This window comes from Daphnia magna, linkage group LG4 (genome assembly GCF_020631705.1).
Source record: "Daphnia magna isolate NIES linkage group LG4, ASM2063170v1.1, whole genome shotgun sequence".
In the NCBI taxonomy this organism is placed as follows: Eukaryota; Metazoa; Arthropoda; class Branchiopoda; order Diplostraca; family Daphniidae; genus Daphnia; species Daphnia magna.
The window spans coordinates 8,746,822-8,766,832 of record NC_059185.1 but is presented as its reverse complement, the minus strand read 5'-3'; the positions used below and the strand labels follow the sequence as shown (position 1 = coordinate 8,766,832).

Below are 20,011 nucleotides of genomic sequence, written 5' to 3'. Positions count from 1 at the left end.
TCGAGCCAAAACTTAGCCGACCCGCCGCTCGTCACGCCACCTACTGAGAGAAGGGAGAGACGAAAAACTTTCACTCTCCAACAACAACGGCAGAGGCGCTGCAATCAAAACTTGAAGCAGCCACTCTCCAACAACACCGCAAGAGGCGCTGCACTCAGAACTGGAAGCAGACACCTCAAGCAAACAACAACAAAAAACAGGCTTAACAATTAGAAATCAAACCAAAACAAATTAGTAACTATTTTCTTCCCTCCAATCACACCCAAGATGACCACCCCAACGAACGAAACGTCCCGGAGGGCCATCAAGGGCCACGTCAGACGCTGGATCCACAACATCCAGCAATACGACATCGTACAAATAGACCTAACAATCTACAATATATTGCTAGGAGCTGAAACCAGTCTAAAAAGCATGCAAGCTAAATACAATCGACTCTCAGAAGCGGTCGCCAGAGACATGGAAGCATCAAACGCGACCCGTGCACAATTCGATGCCGAGGTCGACAGCGTGATCGCTCTGGAGGATGAGTGCAACGCTGCATACGTGATCGTCAGGCGAAAAAAGGATGAATTCAAAGCACTCAAAGAAGCTGAAGAAAGAAACCGGCAAAAAGCCGAACAAGACGCCATCAGGGCCAAAGAAAAGGCCGATCAGGACGCCATAAGGGCCCAAGAAAAAATCGATCACGACGCTGCAAGAGCACAAGAGAGAATCATCCGTCAACAAGAACTTCAAGATCAACAGAACTTGTTCCGACAACTGATTGCCGCCATTCCAGCAGCAGCTGCACCAGGAGCACAAGCAGCTCCAGCCGCAGTTACAACGACTAAACTCCCAAAACGTCAAATTAAACCATTCAAAGGGGACGTGCTCGAATGGACGGCCTTCTGGGAAGGTTACAACGCAGCCGTCCATGAATCAGCCATTCCGGCAGTTCAAAAATTTGGATATCTTAAAGACTACTTGAAAGGTGAAGCACAGCTGTGCGTGGAGAACCTTGAGCTGACAGACGCCAACTACACCGTTGCAGTGAATCTACTGAAGACGATGTACGGCAAACCAGACGTTCTGATCGAGGCCCACACCCACAAATTAGCCACGCTGCAACCAGTGAAAGACATAGCTGATACCGCGGCGCTCAGGTGCTTCCAGCTGACTATCCAGTCACATATCAATGCGTTGGAGACACTGGGAGTTGCAAGAACGAGCCATGGATGTCTCCTTGGATCAAGCATTTTACGCTCGATCCCATTCAAACTTCAAGCAAAGTGGGCTGAATCCGCAACAAACAAGGTAACAGACATTGACCAAGTGTTAAAATTTATCGAAGAGCAAGTTGAAGCTGCAGAGCGACTCAGCCGTCTGAGAGCTACTACACCAAAGCCGGCCCAAAATTCTCCGCAACCGGCAAAAACAACACCAGCAACAACACCGACAGCTTCCCAGCTCGGAGTCAGCAGCAAGCCGACTCCACAAACAAACCATCCAAGCAAAACAAGAAGAAATGGCAGCCCACCACCACCAAGGAGAGAAGCGACAGCATCATCTTCAAGAAAGCCAATGCTGCCCTGCGTGTTCTGCAAAGAGATGCATTGGGCCACGAATTGCCCAATGGAGCTGAAAGAAAAAAGGCAGTCATCACCAACGAAAGAAGATGCTCAAACTGCTTCGGTCGACACGAGACCACCGTTTGTTTCAATCCCCACAGGTGTCAGCGATGCCGTGCAAAGCACCACACATCCTTGTGTGCCGAGAAAGATACCAGATTCGGATCCTCAACCATAATCCCACATAAACCGGCCGCTGGAAGCAGCTCAACTACAGCGTGCGCAAGCTCCTTTGGTGAGATTATTCTCAAAACAGCAACCGTTTACATTTTAGGCCCATACGGAAAGCAGATCCGAGCAATTCTCTTCCTCGACGACGGCAGCCATAGAACATGGATTAAAAAGCAGATTTCAAGAGAGCTTCAACTGAAGATAATCCAGGTGGAACAAATCGCGACCAGGGCCTTCCGCCAGACAGAGGCCCCTCCAGCAGAAACTCATAACGTGGTCGAAATGACGGTGCGGGGCACCTGGCCAGGAGCCCCAACGGTGCGCATAGAAGCTTTGGAGGCAACCGACAAAGTAGGAAGCACCGGCACGTACCAAACTACAGAATTTGCAAGAAAGCTGTGGTTGGAAAATGAAAATTTGGCAGACGACCGCTTCGAACGTGAAGGAGGAGACGAGGACGTCGGAATTCTTGTTGGAATGGACCAAATGTTCAACATCATGTTCAACGAGCCAGCAATTACAAGCCCGTGCGGACTCAGAGCCTACAGTTCGAAACTTGGAAAGGTCATCGGCGGTCCATCCCAAGAAACAACATCGAAGCAAAGTCAATCAATTGTCAGTCAACTACTAATCAATTCAAATTGCTCTCTACCACAGATCACCTCGCAGCCATCAGAAATTTTTAACAGCATCCAATCAAACAAGTCGGAAAGCAGGGAGACAGGAAACTCCAGTCTCCTTCCACTACCAGAAAATTCTGAACAAATCTGCTTTTTCGACTCAACAAAAGAAAGAAAAAGGTTTGAAATGGAGAAGTTAAATTTTGATATGTCGTTATTTTGGCGTCTAGAAAATTTCGCGAACTTAAACGACTGCGTTGCTGTGGAGAAGGACGATCAATTCCGCTCCTTCTGCGAAGAAATCACGCGATTTGAAGACGGCAGATATTGCACGCCAATACCATGGACAACTGACAGATGGAGACTGGAAATCAACCACCAGATGGCAGCAGTAAGACTGAAAAGCATGCTGCACAAGCTCCGAAAATCTCCAGTCGACTTGGCCAACTACACAAAAGAAATCGAACAACTCATAGCAAACGGATTTGTAGAAGAGGCTGATTTCAATTACGATGGCCTCCACACTTATCTACCGCATCATCCAGTCTACCGAACAGACAAGGCCACCACAAAAATCCGACCAGTTTTCGACGGCGCCGCAAGATCCAAATATGGACCGAGCCTCAACGATGTTCTGGAGACCGGACCAAATCTTAATCCTGATCTCCTCTCTGTCTTAATGCGCTTCCGGATGAACCGGATCGCCTGGATTGCGGATATCGAAAAGGCCTTTCTCAACATCGCACTGCAGCCCGAAGACGCTGAAGCTGTCAGATTTTTATGGCCAAGAAAACCGGAAGAACCCAACTCCGATTTCATCGCGTACAAATGGAAAAGAGTTCCATTTGGGCTAAGCTCAAGTCCATTCCTTTTAAGAGTCACTATTAACAAACATTTGCTCTCAGTCAAATCTAGATTTTCTACGACAGTCGAGCAGATAGAAGAGCAGCTTTACGTAGACGACTACCTCGGAGGAGCAGACGACGTGCCAACAGCCATAACTACGGTAGAAGAAACCGTCACGCTATTCTCAGAGGCCCAACTCAACATGAGGAGCTGGGCAACAAACAACAAGCAGCTCCGTGACTTTCTCACCGAAAAAGAAATGTCGAACCAGATTGTCGGAATTCTTTCACCCACAATAGACGGCCAGCAAAAGGCACTGGGTCTTAGATGGGACACGAGCTCCGATTCATTTAAATTTGACCCTACATCTATAATGGAAGCAGCTGTGCAGATAGGAGAAAAAATCACCAAAAGAAAAATTCTGAGCATTTCAGCAAGGATATTCGATCCAATTGGTTTCCTAGCTCCTACAGTCTTACTTTTAAAAATAATTTATCAAAAACTTTGGGAAGGAGACATAGGTTGGGACGATGACGCCACACCCGAAGTGAAGAACACCTGGAGCAGCATCATGAAAGGCCTGAAGGATCTACATCATTTGGAGATCCCACGATGGATTGGATATTCAAAAACTTCCATCGTCTCCGCAGAAATTCACGTGTTCGGCGATGCATCAGAAGCAGCCTACGGAGCAGTAGCCTACGCACGGCTCCGACTGGAGAACGGAATTCCTTACACCATCCTCCTTGCAAGCAAAACCAGAGTGGCACCTCTCCCAAAAAGAAAGTAACGTTACCCAGACTCGAACTACTAAGCTCTTTGTTAGCAATTCGTTTAGGAGAGAAAATCCGAACCTCCCTTCACACCGAGTCATGGAAAACGACTTACTGGACAGACTCCCTCGTCACACTTGGATGGATACGAGGAGATCCTTATCGTTGGAGACCATTCGTACGAAACCAGGTGGAAACAATCAGAAAATTTTCCAACGCGGATTGGTGGAGACATTGCCCCGGATTGGGGAATCCAGCCGATCTCGCTTCGCGGGGAGCGCCAGCGCATGCGCTGGTGGAATCGAAACTTTGGTGGCATGGACCAGCCTGGCTGACAGAAGGAGAAAGCGAATGGCCGAATTCTCCAGAAAACCACTCCACCGAAACTCAAGAGAAAATCGAGGAAGAGGAGACAAAGAAAACGGCAACTGTCTCCTTTGCAGCAGTCGAAACAGCCCAGCCGATTGAATGGTACCTCGACAAAACCTCTACATGGACAAAACTACTCTTCAGAACAGCCTGGGTCCTCAGAGCACTCAACCGTATGAAGAAAAGAACGCGCGACCCAGGACTTGAACTAAAAGAAGTCATAACAGTCGCCGGAAAAGAAATAACGATCGACAAGATAGTCACCGAAGAGCTGAACGAAGCGGAGCTAGCCATCTGCAGACAGCTCCAAATAGAACGCTATCCCAAAGCTTTTCGGACACTCCAGCTCGGACTGCAGATTCATCCAAGAGGGAGAAAAACGCATCGCTCCGACCGGTCTGGGACAATCGAGATCGACTCATCCGAGTCAGTGGAAGAGTGGCGCTCGCCCTCAGGGATCGAGACATTCAACCACCGATCCTTCTCCCAGCAAACCATCCTGTTGTAAAAATGTTAATAACTAACAAACATGTATTTAATTCACACACAGGAGTAAAGACGACACTGTCAGAACTGAAAGAAAAATATTGGATCGTGAAAGGACGCCAACAAGTGAGAAACGTTTGGTTCGCCTGTGTGAAGTGCCAGAAACTGACTTCACCTCCTTTCCGACAAATAGCAGCGCCGCTACCAGCCAACCGACTCCGCGATGCCAGGGCATTCGAAATAACCGGAACCGATTTCGCTGGCCCGCTGTACTACAAAAACGCGAACTCCGAAAAGGAAATCCAAGTCGGCGCCATCCGTCGAACAAGTCATTCCGGAACCTCCACCAGAAGAAGAGAACCCGGATGCAGCGGAGCTTCCCACCGAAGAAGCTCCCGAAGAAGAAGACGATGGCGACCAACCGGATCCGACACAACAAGTCAACAAAAAGCAACCCAAAAGTTACATGTGCATCTTTACTTGTGCCGTGACGAGAGCGATTCATCTGGAGTTAACCAAGGACATGACGGCTCGCTCCTTTCTGTTAGCTTTCCGTCGATTCTCCGCCAGAAGAGGCCCAGTGTCAGTGATGTACAGTGACAACGCCCAAACATTCCGCTGTGTGTCTCGATATCTTAAAAACATTCGATCCGACCCATCCGTTCACGACCTCCTCGCCATGAGAAGAACCAGCTGGATCTTCTCTGTTAGCCTCGCTCCATGGTGGGGCGGATTTTGGGAGAGGATGGTGAGGATCACGAAAGATCTTTTGAGACGATCCAACGGGCGCGCATGTCTCACGTACGACGAGCTGGAAGTGAGTTTAATCGAAACGGAAAGTGTGATTAACGCGAGACCGTTGAACTACATTGGCGAAGGAGTGGACGATCCGCTCCCGATCACTCCGAATCAGTTTCTCAACAATCGTCGTTCAACTTGTGCTACGCCGGAGCCAGCAGTCAACCTATTGGCTCCCGATTCAACAAGTGAACTACTTAAGAAAATGGATCAGAACAGGCGTGACTACGTCAGCAACTTGTGCTCGCGGTTCGTCTCCGATTACCTGATGCAGCTGGATAATTTTCACGCAAAGGGAGCGTCGGGTAGAAAAATCCGCGTCGGAGAAGTTGTCGTAATCCACGACAAACTTTCCAAACGGCTCATGTGGAAGACGGGAGTAGTCAAGGAATTACTCCCCAGCTGCGACGGCTTAGTCCGATCCGCGATCGTCAAGTTCCCATCCGGTAATTTATTAACCCGAGCCATTCAATGTTTGTATCCCGTAGAACTTAGAGAAGATCAACCGGAAGATGTGGAGATCGCAGACGGTGTATTGAATCCGGAGCCAGCTGAAACAACTGCTCCGCAATTTCCAAATCCACCCGATCCGGCTCCATTCCCATTGCTTTCGATCGATCCAGCTGACGTCGAAGAAGATGATCATGTGGCCAATCCGGCCGCAACTGACGTCGGCGAGGTCGAGGCCCAAGGCATGGGCTCTGGTGGGGAGTATGTTGGAAACGAAAGACGTCCCCAACGGCCGACGATGAGATCCGGCCGAACAACCAGGATTCCGGCCCATTTACGGGAATACGATCTTCGGGGCCCCCGATAGGTGGCCCCTTGTCACCCGCCCGACTGTACTGATTCTTTGTGCCCTTTCCCCCCCCCCTGGTGTCAATGTCATATTTTGGAGGGGGTCGGGCCCAGAGAGTCGCAATCTATCTACCCAACGAGTCAGACAAGACAGTTAGAGTCTCAAGCTATCTATCCAACGAGTCAGACAATACAGTCAGTGTCGCAATCTCAAACTTGTGTCATCAACTTTAATTATTTACAACTCAATTCGGTAAGGTAACGCTAGACACACGACTCCTTCCGAACATTGACTCCTTCTCTTGAAGTCGCTCTGGAAAAGGCAACGTACAATTGTCCATGGCTGAAAACAGGTTCTTGAAGAAGAATGCCAACACGATCGAACGTCTGACCTTGTGATTTGTTTATGGTTACGGCAAAGGCGAGAAGCACTGGGAATTGCAGTCTATTTAAGGTGAACGGCAGATCTGAATCTGTTGGAGACATGTTCATTCTTGGAATGAACACACAAAGTCCTTTATTTTTTCCAGAAGAAATTGCTGCAACGATAACGTTTTGACGGAGCTGTTTGATGACTAATCTTGTTCCGTTGCATAGTCCTCGTCTTGAGTCTATATTCTTCAGAAGCATTATTATGGCACCAACTTTGAGTTTTAACGTATGAGGTGGAATTCCAGATATTTTCAACGTGTTGAGGAATTCTGTTGGGAAATTAGCAACTTCTTCCTCATCACCTGTGATTGTGTCTATGCTCTTATAAACACACTGCTCACCAGGCATGTTTTTGATTATTGCATTGTTTATCTTCAAACATTCATCATTCTTGGGGCATAATATCGCACGGGAATTAACTTCTTCAGAGATATCTTGATCCAATAGATGCTTTGGATCACCGAACACGTGATGAATTAAAGCATTGATTCTTGGATCTTGGTCATCTCCGGTGATATTCAAAGACTTAGCATATTCTTCGGTAATCAGGAAGTCAGGAGGGATTTCAACGACATCTGAACTCAAATTTGCTGTTGTTGGTAACGTCCCATTTCCCAGTTCAATCAGCCAATTTGCGTACTCTTGACTTCCCGCCGTGGTGCGCATGTTTTCTGTTAAACGAAGGTGACGAAAGGTGGACCAACTCTCGCAGTTTTTAATGGTAGCTTCAACTACCTTAACCTGATTTCCATGTTTGACTACTGGCAAACATTGTCTAAAGTCTCCCCCGAGGAGAAGGACTTTATTTCCATAAGGCTTGTTATTCTTAGTCACTTTTTCAGTGACGTGCTTAATCGCATTGAGAGCGTGGTTGGTCATAACAGTAGCTTCGTCCTCGATGATTAGTGCGGCATCCCTTATCAATTTCGCCGAGAAGTGGTGTTCTTCTATTTTCGATCTGGTTGTTTCTGTGATGGGCGGATAAATTTTAAACTGAGAATGATAAGTGGCTCCATCAATCAACAGTGTTGAAGCGATTCCAGTTGAAGCGACAGCAATGATCTTTTTTCCTTCACCCTGAAGAACGTTGATTAGAGTATTGTAGAGAAATGTTTTCCCTGTTCCACCAGGACCATCTAAGAAGAATTGACGTGATTGAGGAGAGTTTTCATCATTGATTGCGGTCATTATTTGATCAAATGCCGCTCGTTGACCAACATTTAATTTAGCCATCATCATTTCCCCTCTCAATTTCTTTTGTCTTTGGACATTCTCATCATTTTCTTCAATTTCAGCGGAAATAAGTCTATCAATTAGTTGGAAATCAGGTATGGGTAGTTCAAAATCTTCATATTTTTCACCATTTTGCACTATCTTATCTTGAATCCATTTTAACGCTAGATTTTTGGCCACTTCTTCTCCATGCCCATTTCTTTGGTAGTCTTCAGTGAGATGCTGTAGGTTGTTATTAAAAAGAAGTTGCGCGTTCGTCGGACGACAGTGGCAACATATGTCGACAAAAAGTTGTCTTAACTGCACTGGCATTTCAAAGGCAGCGGCTTCTTCTATTACTTTTTCCCAAGCACTGTCATCAGCGAGAAGATTTCTTGCTATGGCCGCTTGCTTGAATGTGGGATACAAAACGTTGTCGACTGTTCGAAGATATTCAAAACTTGTTGCTCCTTTTACCTCAAGCAAAAGCAAGCGAAGACTGTGTCTTTCTACTTGTTTCACCCCAACAGAATAAATTCTGCCGATAACATTTATTCTCTTCTTTCTTGGCTTCCATTTACGTTGGTTGTTATGGAAGCAGAAATGATTCGGAATTTCGCGATAGTAGTACTGTCTTGCCGATTCGTGATCCTGGTTTAATTTAAACCAAGCTGTCAAAGTAGTTAATTTTGAAGCTGCATTTAACACTGCTCGATCTTCAAATCCTGCTTGGAAGTAAACAGGTTGTTCTTGAGGAAGATGAACAGCCAATCGACTTACGGCGTGAGATCGGTAACAAAGTGGGTACTTAAAAAGTCGCCAGCATGCTTCTGGAGCGCTCACGTATCTTGTGTCCAAAAACTGCTTGGTTTCATCCCACACTATTTCCTGTTGACCTTGTTGATTTTCAGCTCTGCTAATTTGAATATTTTCGCAATCATGTCCTTTGTATATATATTTAAATATATACTTGACACTTGTAATAGACGCGCAAAACTTTAAATTGATGTGAGAATTGTATTTCAGAGAGAGATAAGCATTAAAAGGAACAACCCAGCTGTTATCAACTCGAGGAGAGTTTGGCTTGTCGTTTAGAGGATACGAAATACCGGTGTCTCGTCTTCTGTAGGTTGGATATCCATTGGAATTAATGACTGTTGATGGTGAAAAAGGTTTTGGAAACGATTTCGTGCATTTACTACCGTCCATGCAGGGTGAGTTTGGATTAATGGTACCACACGGACCATGAATCATGTTGCTCATGATTATTTTGTGAAGTTCTGGGTGTGTTTCTGGATCCGGAATTTCAGCTGAAATTGTCTTGTCGATTTCAGATTCAGTTGTAGGAACGTCATGTTGATCAATCCATATCAACATATGGCAATGGGGTAGGCCTCGCTTTTGAAATTCAATTACGTGAATTCTTGCAACAACAACCCCTAAAATTTGTTTTTCTTGAATATCTTTGATGAGTTCTTTTAATTTAAGTTGATAGACTCTTGCGACAACGTTAGGTCTGTTGGCTGCTACTTGATAGCTCTCGATGCTCTCCGTAATCTCTTGCCACTTTGGATTACAGGTAAATGTGAGGAAATAAGTCGGCTTTCCAAATCTACTGCAAATAGCCATTGCATCTTGATATCCTTGTTTCGTCGCTCTTGGACTACCTATGAAAGACGAAGGTAAAATCACAGGTGTCCCTACAGTAATGTTGTCTCTTTCAGCTCGCGTCGTAATATAGTCCATAAGACCATTATACTGTGCGACGTGCAGATCCTTTTGATGCGTTTCAATGTAATGGATCCTGTTCGCCTCAACTTTCACGTACGCATCAACAACATATTGTTGAAACAGCGGTCCTCCGTATAAAACCGCATTAAAAATCTTTTTACGTATCGAGAGTTGACTACTATAAAACTCACACTGAGTTATTCTGGAACGCGGTCCTCTTCGGTTGACGTCATAGATTGGTACTGGAACATCAGGATCAATGTCGACTTCTGTTTCAAATTCTGGTTCCGGTACAATTTCAGTTCGCATCTGGTCTTCTTCGTCGTTTAAGTCTGCGATTCTAGATTCTTCAGCCAATAATTCTTGTTCTTCATCATGATCATGGGAAACATTATCTTGGTCTTCATTTAGATTTCTTCGTTTTAAATTTTGATCCCATCCATTGTCACCATTCGGAAAAAGCAATGGGTACGTCATGGGATCGCACATGGGTTTTTGAGTATCAATCCTAATGAAAACTTTTCCTCTCCGTGGAATTAATAGATGCCCTCGGACATCCCTGTTTTCAGGGGGTGCTCCATCAATGCTTTTAAACACAACCGCAATTTCTTCTCCTGCAGGGCTATTGTATCTTCTTTCATCCTGTGTTCTTCGATCGTTATGAATAACCATCGAAATCACTAACGGAGCCCTACCTTCAACTGCTGCTTGACGGTCCTCTTCCATAGCCACTTGACGCATGTTTTTGTACATGACAGCATATGGATTAACACGACGAATGAGAGCATCTAGTTGTTCCATGAGAGCACTATCACAGCTTCTGTTTGCTGGATTATTTAATCGTTGTTCGTTCGCTTGAGCAGAATCCAGGAAATATAGTTGCGCGTACTTGAGAGCGGGAGGAACGGATGTTTCTTCATCATAGAATTGAACAGCAGTTGTATTGTGGTAAAGTTGCCCATGAATCTTGTAACAATATGGTCCTCTTCCTCGTAGATTGTCAATGGATGCTCCCAGTGATGCAAATGCGAGAGCATTGTTGTACTTTCGGGCATCTTTGATGAAACTTGCAGATTTAGGATGGCAGTTGGTAAATAACATTTGAAGCAATTCTGGGCATTCCTTAAGGAGGAGGGAGAATCACCTTTCCTTTAGAACAACAAAGATTAAATTTCTTGCCACTTGCCATTTCGCCTTTGAAATGAATTGCTCCGCAGAATTCACAACTCACGTCCATTTTTGTTTGCCGATTTTGCTCCAAAAATTCTTGTCGGTGACGTTGCTCTTCTTCTGTTTCGACTGGAACAATATCTGCATGTTCTTGAGCATACTTTGCTCGTCGTAAATCTTCAGTTTCTTGATCACATTGTGTCCAATCAACACTTTCCAAACCATCCAAGAAAATTTCTGGTCCATCGTTTTCAGTTGCCGTAGATTGCTCTTCATTCGCTTCACTCGTTAATTCCGACATTTCCTAAATTGTCTCAAATTTAGGAAAATACCAAAATTTTAGAAAGCGTAAACCCTTCTGAAAAAATCATTAATATGATGGCACTCCAAATAAAGTTTCTGGGAACGTATTCTTTTCAATTATTAAAGATACCCATCAATTGTCATTGGAAGGACTGCGAAGGAGATTTGTAAGGGAAACATTCAAGTTTCCTATATTTTCTACTGCGAATAAGAAATTTGGTGAAATCCTTAAGTTTCCTTCAATTTCTTCTTCGCAGTCTTGTTCGCAGTCTTTCCACTGACAATTGATAGGTACCTCTAAATTTTGAAAAGAATACGTTCCCAGAAACTTTATTTGTAGTGCAATCATGTTAATGATTTTATTAAAAGTGTTTACGCTTTCACAAATTTTGATAACTTCCAAATCTGAGATACCGTAAGGAAATGAGTGCTTATCTCTGACTACACATAAAAAAATTCTGGGAAAATAATTTACGGCATGTGAATAGAAAAATTACCTTTCTGTTTGCGGGGAAAAAACTGCCAAGACCAAATAGTATTTAAAAATACTGTTTAAATTGAAAAATTGAACAGAGCAAATGAAAACTTTATCTTCTGTCATTCAACGTCAGAGTAGAAGTGTATTCTGCTATCAAATTAATCTTTCAATTTATATGCGACATCTGTTGAGCAGTTTGGAATCCCTCTAACGGCAAAAGTGCATATTGTAGTCCGTAAGCCAAGAAAATAGTAAAAATAAAATAATTAAAAAATCTTTATTTGCCATGAATATGGTTATCAATCATAGATTCCATTTTTAAATTTATTTTTAAGAGAATAGAAAATTTTCAACTGCGCGAGGGGACTGGCAAAGATAACAATGAGGTCGAGGATGGCGTAAATCCAGATGGCTCTGATGCATCACCAGAACCATCTGGATTAACGCCATCTTCGTTCTTCGACCTCATTGTCTTCTTTGCTTGTCCCATCGCGTAGTTAGAAATTTTTCTTCTCCTAAAACAAATTTAAACATGGAAACTGATTCAGATCTCGATGAAACAATGCTTTCCCAAATAGATTTTGACAATCTGGAAGTTTTAGATGAAGTAGGCGAGGGCGATTCCATTTTACAATTAATTAAAGAGAAAGAAGATGTTGAAAAAGCAAGTGAAGGAGAGTCAAGCAAGAATCAGAAAGAAAGTTTAGATGTAAGAACGGAAACAGAAAAGGGGAAGGGAAGTGTTGAAAAAGTTGAAGAAGAATGGGAGAGAACAGTAAAATTTACAGATGACAGAAAAGTTGTTAAGAACAAAGAAGGTGAAGAGAAAAGCAAAGAAGAAGTAGAATTATTTGAAAAGTTGCAAGCATGTAAAAGAAAGATAATGGATGATTATGAAGAAGAAATTAAAATTGCGAAGGAGCTATTCAGGGTGCAAGAAAAGGGAAAAGAGGCGGCAAGAGCAGAAAAACTTCAAAAGCAGAAAGAAGAAGAAGAACGGAAGAAAAAATTTAAGCCAGAAGAAAAGGCGCGCATTGCGTATCAAGAGGTTCTTCTCATGCACCAACAATCTGAACATCTCGTCATTGTCGCAAATGAAGTCAGGGCTGCTGCTTCGGTAGCTTCAACAGCAGCGTTTAATTACTTGGAAAAGTAAGTTCAATTTAATGTTACCCCATGTATTATTTGTAGAGAACGGTTAAAGAATTTTCAAAATTTTCAGTACGCAGGCCAACTTCCCAAAAAAATAAGTGGAAGGACTGCAAAGAAGGATTTTCCAAATTTTCAGAACGCAGGCCAACTTCCCAAAATTGTAAGTGGAAAGACTGCGAACAACCCTGAACTCCTTCTTCGCAGTCCTTCCACTTATTTTTTTTCATATTTCGCCCGTCAGCGCAGCCCGTATATAGCAGGAAAAACCACTGTAATTTAACTTCCCCTTTAACGTTTTCATTAGAGATGAGATGAAATGATGTCTAACTTGAATTTCCTTTGTATTGCTTTTGCATTTGGATTTTCTCCGAGTAAATCGAAAATAATCAAAGGGAGATTGTGTAAATACGCAATTATGTTAAATACGTGAATCTGCTTATTTTACATGGGCGTCCACGCACATTTTTCCATCGGCTTTCCCCAGGGCTGTGTATTGTTGGAAATTATCCCCTTTTGCTTCAAATTGTTTTAGGCCCCATATTTTTAAGTAAATTTGTGACATGCTTGTTTATAATTTTTCTAACAGAGCGTCTATGATATTTATATGTTCTTTTTTTCAAGCGATTAATCCAATTAAGCGATTTTCCGAATTTCGATTAATAGCAAATTCAACGATTAATTTTATTTTTAAGTTCAAGAAAAGTTTTCTTTAACCAATAGATTAATAGCTCGGTTTAAGTTTAAAAGTCTACTTTTGATTGATTACCATTTTCGTCGATTATTTTTTTTTCATAAGAGTAACTCCTTCTTGCCTTCTATGTTTACAGCAATTGCTAAGGCAAATTTCTTGAACTAGACTGGCTAAAATTGGAACAGTTCCTGACTGGAACCAATACAAGGATAGGCACATGATTTGAGGCTACGAGTAGAAAAACTAAAGAAAGTAACAGAGAAAATCTGTCTATCTGTAAAATTTCTTTCCAGTTTTATAACAATTATAATAGAAACGCTGAGAATGTTTTATTCATAGAAGATACCGAGCTTGCTCCAATTTTAGCCAGTCTAGTTCAAGAAATTTGCCAAGATAATGGAGGCAGTAGCTTATACGTGTTCCGTTTTTGTTAGGTAATTTTAAAGCACCTAGATGGAAAAGAAGTTGATCAAAATATAAAATTATCAGCAAAATCTATACCAAACAGAAATTTCAAAAGATTTAATTTCAACAATAACGTAGAACTTACACAAAGTTTTTGATTAACTCTTTCTAGTTTCATGCCGGTCAATTTACTATTTCAGAGGTTGAATGTCCCTCGATTTTATAATGATTACGCTCATAGGCCAATTTCATTGCAGTCAAAGAGGGGGCAAGAATTTATTGGGATGAACAAAAGGAAAAGCTAGAACTCCAGGAACTACTTAATCTTGAATGTGAAAAATATAGCAATCTGCTTTAAAAGGTTTTAAATGTGCTTATAAAGATTTAAAACCGTTAAACCTTCTAACAAAACTTTAGGTAATAATTGCGGGGTAAACTCTCTTTCTCGATCGCGAGGTACTTCTGGTATCCAATGAGAACGATATTAAATCAAGCATATATGTTTCTGATGAACAGCTGATACTTACGAGTGCGACCCGTTGAATATCACCGAATGACGTATGTTTTTGTTTGTAACCAGTAAAATTTTATCTTGCCAACAAGAAACAAAAAAACCCACTATGTAAAATGTACACTTTAATGAACTGCACTTGATACCCATAACTAATTACAGATTAGACTCCTGACGTGAGCAGGATCTGTACACAGTACAGTTCCTCTTCAAAAAAGCCGCAATGAAGAATGTATCGATATTTAAACCGATTCATTTTCTTGGTTTTTATTTATATAACATTTTACCTAAAAGAAACTCATTTAAGAAAATAATTATTTCAGGGGATCGGTTAAAATAATTGGTTTTCACTACTTAAATAGCACAAAGCAAGTGTATTGAAAAGGTTTGCGACATCTACGGTCCATTAATGTAACAAATAAAACTGCAGACGAATTTACATTTTCATTTCTTGGCTCGTAAATACATTTGTCAAATTGTTTCCGTTTAATTACAAACATATTTACAATGAAAAAAGCAAGTTCATCATCAAGAGATTCAGAAAGTTCATCATCAAGGGATTTATAAAGTTCATCATCAAGTGATGCAGAAAACTCATCAGACAGTGATTCGGAAACCTCGTCAACAGAACAGAAAAGCAAGTGCATTGATTCCAAGAGAAAGACGGGTTTTTCTTCTTTTTCTAAGTCTAAGGCAAATAAAGAGAAACCTAAAACCGTACAAAAACCTACTGCCGGAAAATGCTTTATTTATGTGGAAAAAACTCGACAAAAAAAAAATCCTAGTTTTGGTGATGCCCTTCCACATTGTTCATCATCCCTCAAACAGCCACCATTTGTTTCACCCAGTGCAGCACATGATTCACTGTTTGATGATGTGCCATCATTCATCAGCCCAGAAGCTCTTGGTTAGTATGAAAAATTAATTAGAATGTTATTTTGGTTATTAATAATCTAAAATTGTGTATTTATAGACGACCTTATGAGACAGGTTCAAAAAGACTTAGATAGCATGCAGATTAGACGACATCAAACATGGAAAGAACGGCAAGCAATAGCTGCATGGGGACGGCATGATAGAAGAAGAATTTTCACAGAATATGTTTCAAGAAAGCCACTGTATCATTCAAAATGTGACCAGTGTCACGAGGACCTCAACCATTACTCTGTAAGATGTATGACCTGCCAGAAACACCTTTGTTATCAATGTGATACAAACACTCACTCTGGTATGCCATTTCATCGACGGCTATTCTGTTCTTGCGACCGCTTGGAAATATTACAACCAGATCATTTTATCGATGCAGAGGGAAACATTATAACAAAAGGTATGGGAATAAGAAGGTAAATCACCACACATAGCTAACTTTTAACTTTCTTGTTATTTTACAGATATCTGCGTCCCATGCTTCGTACATCATAAATGCTGCGATATAAGCTGCCATGGATCGATGTCACTTATTCCCAATGTTACAGAATCAATCGTGGTTGTCACTGAACAAGGTAAGAATTACGCTGAATATAAACTATATTAGAAATATTTTCTAATATTCGCAAACCTTTTCAACAGGTCGATTTGTTTTAAAGGGGGCAACTTTCGTTTGCGATACTTGTGATTCTCTAACGAAACCAACAATCGATGATTATGTATTTTCTGGGTTTTACCCGGCAAGTTTATCGGAAACGGTCACATACCTGTTTTCAGAAGAGGCACTTCTTCTATGCCACCACATTTCCCACAAATATCCAGGTTCTTCGAAGAACATGTACGCTCACACTCTTGAAGAAGTATCTAAGGAATATGGACGGGTATGTAACATAACACACTAAAATTAAATAAAGACCATGATACGATATAAAAATGATTCGGCTTTTGCAGAATGGACCAATCAATATACCATTGTTCACTAATGCGGAAAGAGAGTGGGAAACATGTCGCCACTACATTGACCAGGAAGTATTTAAAAGGAACAAAATTGATTGCCCTACTTGCGGAACAAAACCTTTAGTGAGATCATCTGATGCTATCATTAAGCTGGGGCGTTTGGCCTCTGCCGGAAATGCGAGGAAACCAGAAAATAAAAGAGTGTAAGCATTATTTATAAGTTAAGACAATTGTTGGTATTCAGTTTTTAAATTTTTCCATAGAATAGACGATGTAGAATCCAGGTTCGAGAATTTAGTAATCAAATCGGATGTTGAAGATGAGAGTTTTCGTCAAAGGATTTACAACAAAGTTCAAACAGTAAGCAATATTCTATTAATTTAACATTATTGTAGTGCAATTTGTTTCTTTGCTTTTTTCAGTCGAAAAAGAAAAACATGTGTGGGGGATCGGCTTTTAAAGCTGCAGGAGAAGATTCCAATGAAAATAAAAAGTATGACGAGACTGGGATCGTCATTAGCTCTTGCAAGCACTGTATAGTGCCGTATGCCATCTCATTATGTTTAAAGGCGAATCTTGGACACACACGGCATTTATGCATTACGAAGCTTGGAAGAGTCAGGCTACATTCTTTTGCTACGATGTTGTGTGTCAATATTGGAAATGGATGCATCAAAAAGTTGGCCCGGAATTTCCAGAATTTATGATGCTAACAAAAGAAATGACAGGAATTTTACCAATAATGCATCGAATGGCACATCAATTACCATGCCAGGTACCATTTGAATTTTTATGTATGAGAAATATTTTTCTGAAGTCCAATATTCATAACAGGTGCTTTGGAATCCCCGATGGACAAAAGGACTTGGATTAACCGGAGGAGAGGAGCACGAGCAAGTATTCTCAAAACTGTATCTTTATGCTTATGTTCTCAAGCATATGTCACAAATTAGTAAGACATCTTAAACTGTTACCCTTTAACAATATTAAACTTAAATAATGCAATCTGAAGACAGAGCGGATTTTCTAACATTAGGCATCCTCTATTGGAACTGGAATAAAATTCAGAACATGCAATTCCTCTTACGCAATAAATTACAGAGAGTGAGTAACTTTTACAATACAAGCAAATATTTACAGCACCACCTTGATTTGTAGGCTAGGAAGGAAATCAGAAAAGGCGTAACAAAAGTTGAAGAATTGTTACAGTCATACAACCTTGAAAATGGTTATCTCCCATTGATTCACAATGAACTGGAAAGAAAAGCTATAGAAATCATTGACCAACGAAGAACAAAGACTACTCCTGTTGATAAATTAAGAAGAATGGTGGAAGGATTTTATGTTCAGCTGAAAACGGTTCGCATAAAAATCTCTAAAGAAGCAGGTTATTTTATATTAATAATTTGTCAATTAACTGGAATGATTTATCTTCAGAAAAACTTTTAACCTTACAGAAAATTCGAAGGCTCGGACAAATTTTAGGCGAATTTCAATTGAAGCTAAGAAAAAAGTTTTACAGACGATTTACCTTTTAAATTCAAAGGATAAAGACCTACCAATCTCTTACGAGGATTTCAATCAAGGTATTTTTCCTTGGGAAGCAGTCATAAATGAAAACGACACTAAGTTTCCAACATGTAAACGAAAAATTTGCATAATCTACCACTTATACAGATTATTAAATACATATTTTCGACAGTTTCGTATGCCGATAAATATCATGTTGTTGATTGTTGGATGCTTTTGCAAAGAGTAAGGGAGGAAGTTGAACTAACTAAGATCGAAATGAAAAACTACATTCGATTCTTGACTGACAAGCGATCATCGTTAAAACAATTAACACATTCTGAGGAAGCGGACGAAACATTTTGTAAAGGAAAAGCAGTCATGGCACATTCCTAAATTGAGGGTCTTAATTTACAAATTCAACTCTCTCTAAAAATATTTAATTTGAATTGTAACAACGATTTTTCGAATTTCGTACGTGAAACTTATTCAAATTCTGGCACAGAATTTGAATTTTAAGTTCTGATGAGAAAACTGACAATTCTTAGACAAAATTATAAATCTATGAAAATAAAATAAATAAATAAAACGAAAATTTTAAATTAACTTAACTTGAAAAAAAAATTATAGTTAATTAACTTAAATTTTTCAATAAACATAAGAAAAAGCTATGTCTTAAGAAAATGTAGCTGCAATAGCCTCGCTTCGCTCTTTTTCGCAAACTAAGTTATAAAGCATGATTTTAAATCGATAAAAATAAAACAAAGTAATAAAACCAACAATTCATAATTACTTTTCCTTGAATAAAAAGAAAATAAATGAAATTACTAAGTTTTTAACATAAGACAAAGCTATGTTTTAAGACATACGATTTATGATATATATATGATACCGTCCTGCAACTGAAAACACCTCGAACCAAGCGTGATGATATCAATTGTTCAATCCAGCAACCATTAGTTGCCACCATTAGTTAGGTCTATAATCATTAAAAAATAAAAAAACTTTTTTTTTTCTTGAGACCACCCTTCTTCTGTTACTTTGGGAAAAACCAAGACAAACCTGTGTCTTAAGTTTGTGAGCATACGTTGCAGATATGATGACCAGGTACAAATTCTCTCCACATCAAGTTTGGAACTGTGACGAAACCAACAACCAGACGGTGATGCAACCGCCAAACATTATCGCTGAAAAGGGGACTAAACAGGTAACAGTTGGTGTTATCGTTTCTTTAAAAAATGCTTTAGAAATGCAATTAAAGAAGCAAGATATGCTCCTTCATTTGTTACAGACCGGCCAAGTAAATTTAAATTTTTCTAACTTGGTCACTGTGGTTTAACAAACCATTTAATTTGTTTAATATAGGACCCATCGCTTTGGATAATTCTTTATAAAAAAATGATCAAGCAACGGAAATACTATGGACACCTTGTTGTCGAACACTCCCCATTCCGCAGACGTTGTTATTTTGTGTCCACCAACTGATGAAGCTGGAAGTGTGAATGTTACAGGAAATGTTAAAAACCTTTCCCTCCGTTCAACAATCACGGATCGGATCGGATTTGATGGAATTAATTTCTGCAATTTCTCCACCCGTGAAAGAAAACACCGGAACTTCCCTGACTTCAACACCTTCGACTTCATCCACTGATGGGGTCATTAAATCTCATGTTAGTCCAGTTGATATAAGGCCATTGCCGCAAGTGTCGCAGTATATTCAAAATGTTTCTCGGCCAAAAAGAAATAGTCGCGCTGGCAGCGCAGAAGTTCTAACCGACACACCAGAAAAAAACCAGATTGAACTAGAGCACCAAAGCAAGAAAGATCAAGAAATGAAAAAGAAGGAAAAACAGGAAAAGATGCTGGCGAAACGTTTTTTAAATACTACAGGAAGAATAAAAGCAAGAAAAATAAGAAAACTTCTGAGAAAGAGAACTCCCCTACAGAGAATAGTGTCACAGGTTTTGATGTGGAAACGGTTCGCCTGGTGGATGAGGAGGAGCAAGTAAATGGACAACATCTGCCAACTAATCCTCCTTGTCGCACTAGAGCTGGCCGCATT

At 40.9% G+C, this 20,011-nt stretch overlaps 5 protein-coding genes across 5 annotated transcripts; 4 read left to right on the top strand and 1 right to left on the bottom strand.

Moving 5' to 3' along the window:
- The first annotated feature begins 267 nt into the window (after nucleotides 1-267).
- On the top strand, nucleotides 268-4,897 carry LOC123471380. The gene is made up of 3 exons (XM_045172616.1): nucleotides 268-1,271; nucleotides 1,352-3,999; nucleotides 4,086-4,897. Exons 1-3 carry the CDS (start codon nucleotides 268-270, stop codon nucleotides 4,895-4,897), a joined length of 4,464 nt encoding a protein of 1,487 aa, XP_045028551.1.
- A 348-nt stretch (nucleotides 4,898-5,245) lies between these two features.
- Nucleotides 5,246-6,522, top strand: LOC123471131. Its single transcript, XM_045172051.1, has one exon. It carries the CDS (start codon nucleotides 5,342-5,344, stop codon nucleotides 6,488-6,490), a length of 1,149 nt encoding a protein of 382 aa, XP_045027986.1. The 5' UTR covers nucleotides 5,246-5,341; the 3' UTR covers nucleotides 6,491-6,522.
- Nucleotides 6,523-6,735: 213 nt separating this feature from the next.
- On the bottom strand, nucleotides 6,736-11,317 carry LOC123471379. The gene is made up of 2 exons (XM_045172615.1): nucleotides 11,033-11,317; nucleotides 6,736-10,968 (listed from the first exon to the last, which is right to left on the bottom strand). Exons 1-2 carry the CDS (start codon nucleotides 11,315-11,317, stop codon nucleotides 6,736-6,738), a joined length of 4,518 nt encoding a protein of 1,505 aa, XP_045028550.1.
- Nucleotides 11,318-12,054: 737 nt separating this feature from the next.
- On the top strand, nucleotides 12,055-12,964 carry LOC123471314 (cilia- and flagella-associated protein 251-like). Its single transcript, XM_045172528.1, has one exon. It carries the CDS (start codon nucleotides 12,330-12,332, stop codon nucleotides 12,951-12,953), a length of 624 nt encoding a protein of 207 aa, XP_045028463.1. The 5' UTR covers nucleotides 12,055-12,329; the 3' UTR covers nucleotides 12,954-12,964.
- Nucleotides 12,965-14,815: 1,851 nt separating this feature from the next.
- LOC116923942 lies at nucleotides 14,816-17,385 on the top strand. Its single transcript, XM_045172527.1, has 8 exons — nucleotides 14,816-15,463; nucleotides 15,530-15,883; nucleotides 15,948-16,058; nucleotides 16,126-16,364; nucleotides 16,435-16,643; nucleotides 16,704-16,800; nucleotides 16,863-17,215; nucleotides 17,275-17,385. The coding sequence occupies exons 2-7, from the start codon at nucleotides 15,538-15,540 to the stop codon at nucleotides 17,145-17,147; spliced, it is 1,287 nt and encodes a 428-aa protein (XP_045028462.1). The 5' UTR covers nucleotides 14,816-15,463; nucleotides 15,530-15,537; the 3' UTR covers nucleotides 17,148-17,215; nucleotides 17,275-17,385.
- Nucleotides 17,386-20,011: the final 2,626 nt, after the last annotated feature.

Bases quoted from the DNA above. Each gene is read 5' to 3' on its own strand.
- LOC123471380 (XM_045172616.1), top strand. From the start codon at position 268: ATGACCACCCCAACGAACGAAACGTCCCGGAGGGCCATCAAGGGCCAC. The intron at 1,272-1,351 runs GTGGGCTGAATC...TTGAAGCTGCAG, and splicing joins CCATTCAAACTTCAAGCAAA to AGCGACTCAGCCGTCTGAGA. The intron at 4,000-4,085 runs GCAAAACCAGAG...CAATTCGTTTAG, and splicing joins TTACACCATCCTCCTTGCAA to GAGAGAAAATCCGAACCTCC.
- LOC123471314 (XM_045172528.1), top strand. From the start codon at position 12,330: ATGGAAACTGATTCAGATCTCGATGAAACAATGCTTTCCCAAATAGAT.
- LOC116923942 (XM_045172527.1), top strand. From the start codon at position 15,538: ATGAGACAGGTTCAAAAAGACTTAGATAGCATGCAGATTAGACGACAT. The intron at 16,059-16,125 runs GTAAGAATTACG...CCTTTTCAACAG, and splicing joins CGTGGTTGTCACTGAACAAG to GTCGATTTGTTTTAAAGGGG. The intron at 16,365-16,434 runs GTATGTAACATA...CGGCTTTTGCAG, and splicing joins TATCTAAGGAATATGGACGG to AATGGACCAATCAATATACC.
- LOC123471379 (XM_045172615.1), bottom strand. From the start codon at position 11,317: ATGTCGGAATTAACGAGTGAAGCGAATGAAGAGCAATCTACGGCAACT. The intron at 10,969-11,032 runs GCAAGTGGCAAG...CTCCTCCTTAAG, and splicing joins TTCATTTCAAAGGCGAAATG to GAATGCCCAGAATTGCTTCA.
- LOC123471131 (XM_045172051.1), top strand. From the start codon at position 5,342: ATGTGCATCTTTACTTGTGCCGTGACGAGAGCGATTCATCTGGAGTTA.